At 47.9% G+C, this 5,538-nt stretch overlaps 1 protein-coding gene across 2 annotated transcripts in view; it reads left to right on the top strand.

Annotated features, from left to right (window-relative positions):
* Nucleotides 1-5,538, top strand: part of WDHD1 (WD repeat and HMG-box DNA binding protein 1) — a 148,696-nt gene that overhangs the window by 67,569 nt on the left and 75,589 nt on the right. Inside the window, exons 1-3 of one of the 2 annotated variants that reach the window (XM_044276484.1) lie at nucleotides 114-187; nucleotides 3,240-3,319; nucleotides 4,293-4,404. In XM_044276484.1, the coding sequence (XP_044132419.1) occupies nucleotides 3,243-3,319; nucleotides 4,293-4,404 (189 nt within the window). In that variant the 5' untranslated portion in view covers nucleotides 114-187; nucleotides 3,240-3,242. Of the gene's footprint in view, nucleotides 1-113; nucleotides 188-3,239; nucleotides 3,320-4,292; nucleotides 4,405-5,538 lie in introns of those variants that run through there. The other variant, XM_044276483.1, reaches the window with a different exon arrangement.

The following is a 5,538-nucleotide window of genomic DNA, read 5'->3' as shown; positions in this document are numbered from 1 at the left end:
CTCCGCGGTGATCACGCGACGGGGGGGAGGCGTCGTGGTTTCTGAAAGCGAGGTTCGGAACGCTCAGGAAGGGAGACCTCGTGGAACGCATTTCCGGTTCCGGCTCCCTGTCACAGAGGTTCCCGCCAACAGATGCAAATTCACCCGCGAAAGTTGAAAACGCGGAGAGAGGAGCCGCGGACGACCGGTACGTGTGACCTATGGCTGTTTTTACAGTTTCTATGTGACATACCGCACCTGTGTGTTATGCCCTAGTTCACCATCGTCTCTCCTTCAGTGCGGTCTTTCTATCGCAGGGTGTTTCTTATTTTATTGTGAAGAGACTTTATAGAAACGTAGCATTATATTATATTTTCATATATATCCAATCTTGAGGTGATTCTAATGAAATTTAATGCATTTTAAGACTTTATACAGATTTTGCAGGTAGAAAACGAGTGGAGAATATGGGGACGGGGGGGGGGGGCTGTATCAACACTAGTGTAAAGGGGTAGTTGCCCATAGCAACCAATGAGGGGGCTGTATCAACACTAACGTAAAGCAGTAGTTGCTCATAGCAACCAATGAGGTCACTGCTTTGTTTCCTAAGTGCCTTAGGAAAATGACAGATGGCTTCTGACTGGTTGCTATGAGCAACTACTTAAAGGGGTTGTTTACTGCTTAGGGACCTTGTCTGCAGACCCACCCAACGTGGCTGATCCCACGGTGGTAATCCTACTTGCCTGATTCCTGCCATTGGGTTGCGCCTCGGCAGGTCTTAGGCCTCCCTGTGTCAACATCTGGTTTGATGCTGGTCATGTGACTGCTGCAGTCAGTGATTGGCTGCAGCGGTGACATGTGACTCTTCATCGATGCGGGCTGTCAAACTGGATGTTGACATGCATGGAGCTGGAAGCCAGCGGCGGGATCTTGTACTTATGATTACCACAGTGGATCTGACCGCCCGGCTACACTTGGGTGCAGAAGAGGTCCTTGGGGCGAACCTTGTGTAGTTAACGGAGCTGGAAACTGCAGCGCGGCTCCCATTCACTTCACTGTTTACTTCCAGCGCTCGGACGTCTCTATAATAACTGGCCGGCAGCGCGTCACACACCCCCCGATCTGTTATCAATGGCCTTTCCTGAGCATAGGCCATCAATATCAAAATCCTGGACGACCCCTTTAAATATGTACAGTATTCCCATCTCAGATGTTTGACACGTCCACGGGATAAGTCATGAATGTCCTATAGATGTGTGACCCACATTTACCTCAAATGGAGCCCCCCCCCATTATTGCGGCTGCTGTGAATGGAGAGGTAGTCACACTTGTGTGTCCCTCCTTATCCCCAACTATAGAGTCATTAACTTTTCAGGAGCTTAAATGAATGAAATACAGGTTATACTGAATCCTTTTCCTTAAAACTACCGCATTTTATGGACTATTGGACCTATGACGCACCTAGGTTTTGAAAGAGGAAAAAAAAATTTCACCAGACCCCCCCCCCCCCCCAAACCTCATGAGCCTCAGATCGGACCCCATCATACCTCAGTTCAGACGTTCAAAAAAATAAATAAACTTGCCTCTCTTGCTTCGGGCGGCGCCGACGCTCAGTCGCAGCTCCCTGGTCTTCTTCCGGCCCGCGCTGCACCGTGACGTCACGCAGCGTTCGTGCACACAGGTTTGCACTATGGCCTGATGCTGTAGGCCATCGGGACAAGAAGACCAGGGAGGGTGAAGTAGAGCCAGCGCAGCGCTTCCTTCACTGCGCCTCCTGCATGCTGATGACCTCTTCCATAATGCAATTGGTTGTTAGCAAACTATAAGAGAGACTACCACTTCTTCCCACATTTTTTTGGGGGGAAAGTGCATCTTATAGTCTGAAAAATATGGTGTATACCAATCTGCTCAGCTCCTCTGGCTCTATAACAGATCTGGCAATCTGCATGCAAACGGACAGCATTTGTAGACGGATGTGGATCCGTCTCACAAATGCATTGCAAGAATGGATCTGTCTCTCCGTTTGTCATACGATCGGATCCGTTTTTTTATTTTATTTGGTCCCCCCCCCCACACACACACACACACTTTTAAAGGTCTGTGCATGCGCAGACCAGAAGGACGGATCCAGCATTGCAGTATTTTTAATGCCGGATCTTGGCACTAATACATTTCAGTGTAAATTAATGCTGGATCCGACAACTGATCCGGAATTTTGGACGGAGATAACACTGCAGCATGCTGCAGTATTTCCTCCGTCCAAAACGCAGTTCAGTGGCTGAACTGAAGACATTTTGATGCATCCTGAACGGATTTCTCTCCATTCAGAATGCATGGGGATGAAACTGATCAGTTCTTTTCCGGTATTGAGCCCCTAGGACGGAACTCGGTGCCGGAAAAGAAAAACGCTAGTGTGAAAGTACTCCTACTCTACCCTGGTCCTCCAGCCTGGTTGTGTGGGCATCATGTAGGTGCAGGGCTCGTCACAGTGCACGTATTTGTAGAACGCTCTGTTCCTGCGTCTTCATCATCTGGATGTAAATAATGTAGGCTTCCATTCACTTGCGGCAAGCAGGTCTTAAAAAATCTTGTGGAAATGATGGCCAACATAGATTAGAAAATTAATTGTACGATGAGTAAGGTTTATTCACTAAAACGAGAAATCCCTCTCGGAGGCTCGCCTGCGGCTTCCAGTGCAGTTTGTTAGCAGAAGCCGTTTCGGCAGGCGATTGTCTGACCCTGATAGTGCGTCCTTTTGTTCTGGGATTAGACACCCAACCTATCGGATCCTTCTTCACCCTAGTGCAGTCTCAATAGACTTGCCTCCAAGAAATACGGCCAGCCTTACAGCTGCATGCCTGTAAGGCCATTTCAGACGAGCGCGTGCGGTCCGTGAAATGCACTCGGCTGACCCGATCTCACCGCCTCATAGTGATTTATGATGCTGTGAGTTCCAGACCGTGGGTCTGCTGTTCCCATTCATCAGCATCATTTGAGCAGAGTACAGTAGACCCGCAGTTAGGTGATAACCCACGGGATCTATGATGCAGTGGGTTCAGATCGGCCATGTGCGGTCAGTCTGGGAAATGTGGGCGTCGCATGAGAGCGTGTTTCACGGACTGCACACGCTCGTCTGAAACCCGGCCTGGAGCTTGTTACAGTGATTTGTCTTTTGTGCTTGTGTTGCACTTATTTACTTCTACATGTGACTATTTCTGTTCTATTTTGTACACAACTGATATTTTACGCTTGTCTTGTAGACCATGCCTGCCGAGAAGAAGCCCATGCGTTATGCGCATCTCGAAGGTCACACAGATGTTTGTTTTAATCAGACTGGAAGGTAAAGATCCTTAAATAAGTTCTGCACTTAAATTTATAGTTCTAGTTTCATGTTGGGTGAGTACACACGCGGCGGATTCACTGCAGTTTGCGGGCAGCAAATCTGCAGAGTATTACGGTAGAAGCAAAGTGGATGAGGTTTTAACAAATCTCATCCACGCTGCAGAAATTAACATGCAGTGCGGATTCTATGTCTGTAGCATATCCCTTCTTTCTGTGGGTTTTTCGCCACGGACTTCGCCCTACACAATGCATAGACTGAAGTCTGCTGCAAATGTAACAATTTACCTGCAAAATCTTCGGTGGATTTTCTTGACACCCCCTATGGACGTAGTCCATTCACTTCAATGAGAAGGAGTAGTTACACTCTGTCTTGCTCCTTCTCATTGAAGTGAATGGAACAGCTGAGTTGTAATTACACTGCTCACTGCTGTGATGTCGACAGCAAGCAGGTGAAGAGAATGCAGAGCTTGTACAAGCAATGCTTTCTCTTCAAACAGTTGATCGACGGGGGTGCTTGGAGTCGGACCCCAACAGATCTAATACTGATGACCTATCCTTAGGATAGGCCATCAAGATAGGAAACCAGCCAACGCCTCCAAGACCCCTTTTCATGGGGCAATTGGGTCAGTTATTGGGATGAACTTTCCTAGGTGAGATAAGTAATGATATTGTATTGGTTATAATTAGAGATGGACAAATCGGTTAATCTCATCAATAAGAGTTCTTCACCTGCGAGGGGCTGCCCCCACTAGCTGCACATGCACAACTAAGTCACTGCTTCTGCAGCAGTGGGGACAGCCTGTCACGGTGAAGAACTCTTGTTGATGAGGGGAACCTATTTGCTAATCACTAGTTATAATCCTTTTGGAGGCGATGTTTCCATCAGCCTGTTGTAGTAGATTCTTCAGTGGGATAGGAAATGTGGCATCTGAATGACTGCTGGTGGTAACATTCATATGCATTCTTCTCAGCTGTCTGGTGACCTGTGGCAGTGATGGAGACATTCGGATCTGGGAAAATATAGAAGATGATGACCCCAAGTCCATCAATGTTGGAGAAAAGGCCTATTCATTTGCCATAAAAGTAAGCACTCTTTAGTTTATTACCCTTACTTCCAACTTTACCACCTTTTACAGATGATGTTGGGGCTTTAAAAATGGCTCCCACTTAAGAGCGTAGAAGGTGCCATACCCGGCAGGAGAGTGGCACTTGAGAGGATATTTAAAGGGAACCTGTCACTGGGATTTTGTGTATAGACCTGAGGTCATGGGCTGCTAGATGGCCGCTAGCACATCCGCAATACCCAGTCCCCAAAGCTCTGTGTGCTTTTATTGTGTCAAAAAACCAATTTGATATATATGCAAATTAACCTGAGATGAGTCCTGTCCCGGACTCATCTCAGGTTAATTTGCATTCTTTTTTTTTTATCCACAACATACCGTATTTTCCGGTGTATAAGACTACTTTCTAACACTAGAAATTCTTTTTAAAAGTCGGGGGTCGTCTTATACGCCGAGTATATTCAGATCCAATGGTATATTCTAACCCCCAGGCGTTCCCTTCGCTGATGGGGACGCTTGCCTGGGGGTTAGAATATACAGGGCCACGCCACTCACAGGAGAACATTTATAAACTGTAATCAGTAACTTTAACGTTAATCATCGCTCATCTCTTTACTAGGATACCTTACTCTCAGCTCCGGTAACAGCAGACAGTGCGGGCGGCGCACACTCACTGATGTCACGTGCCTGCCCCTCCCACTAGGCGGCGCAGGCGCGTAATGTCATACAGTGAGTGCCGCCCGCACTGTCTGCTGTTACCGGCGCTGAGAGTAAGGTATCCTAGTAAAGAGATGAGCGATGATTAAAGTTACGGATTACAGTTTATAAATGTACTCCTGTGAGTGTCGGGGACGGGGATCTGTGGATGGCACTGTTTAGGGGAGGGGGATCTGTGGATGGCACTGTTTAGGGGGGGGGGGGGTCTGTGGATGACACTGTTTAGGGGGGGGTCTGTGGATGACACTGTTTAGGGGGGGGTCTTTGGGTGACACTGTTTAGGGGGGGGTCTTTGGGTGACACTGTTTAGGGGGGGGTCTTTGGGTGACACTGTTTAGGGGGGGGTCTTTGGGTGACACTGTTTAGGGGGGGGTCTTTGGGTGACACTGTTTAGGGGGGGTCTTTGGGTGACACTGTTTGGGGGGGTCTTTGGGTGACA

The sequence above is a fragment of the Bufo gargarizans genome, chromosome 1 (assembly GCF_014858855.1).
Source record: "Bufo gargarizans isolate SCDJY-AF-19 chromosome 1, ASM1485885v1, whole genome shotgun sequence".
In the NCBI taxonomy this organism is placed as follows: Eukaryota; Metazoa; Chordata; class Amphibia; order Anura; family Bufonidae; genus Bufo; species Bufo gargarizans.
The sequence above is the reverse complement of the archived record's forward strand: the minus strand, read 5'-3'. Positions and strand labels throughout refer to the sequence as shown.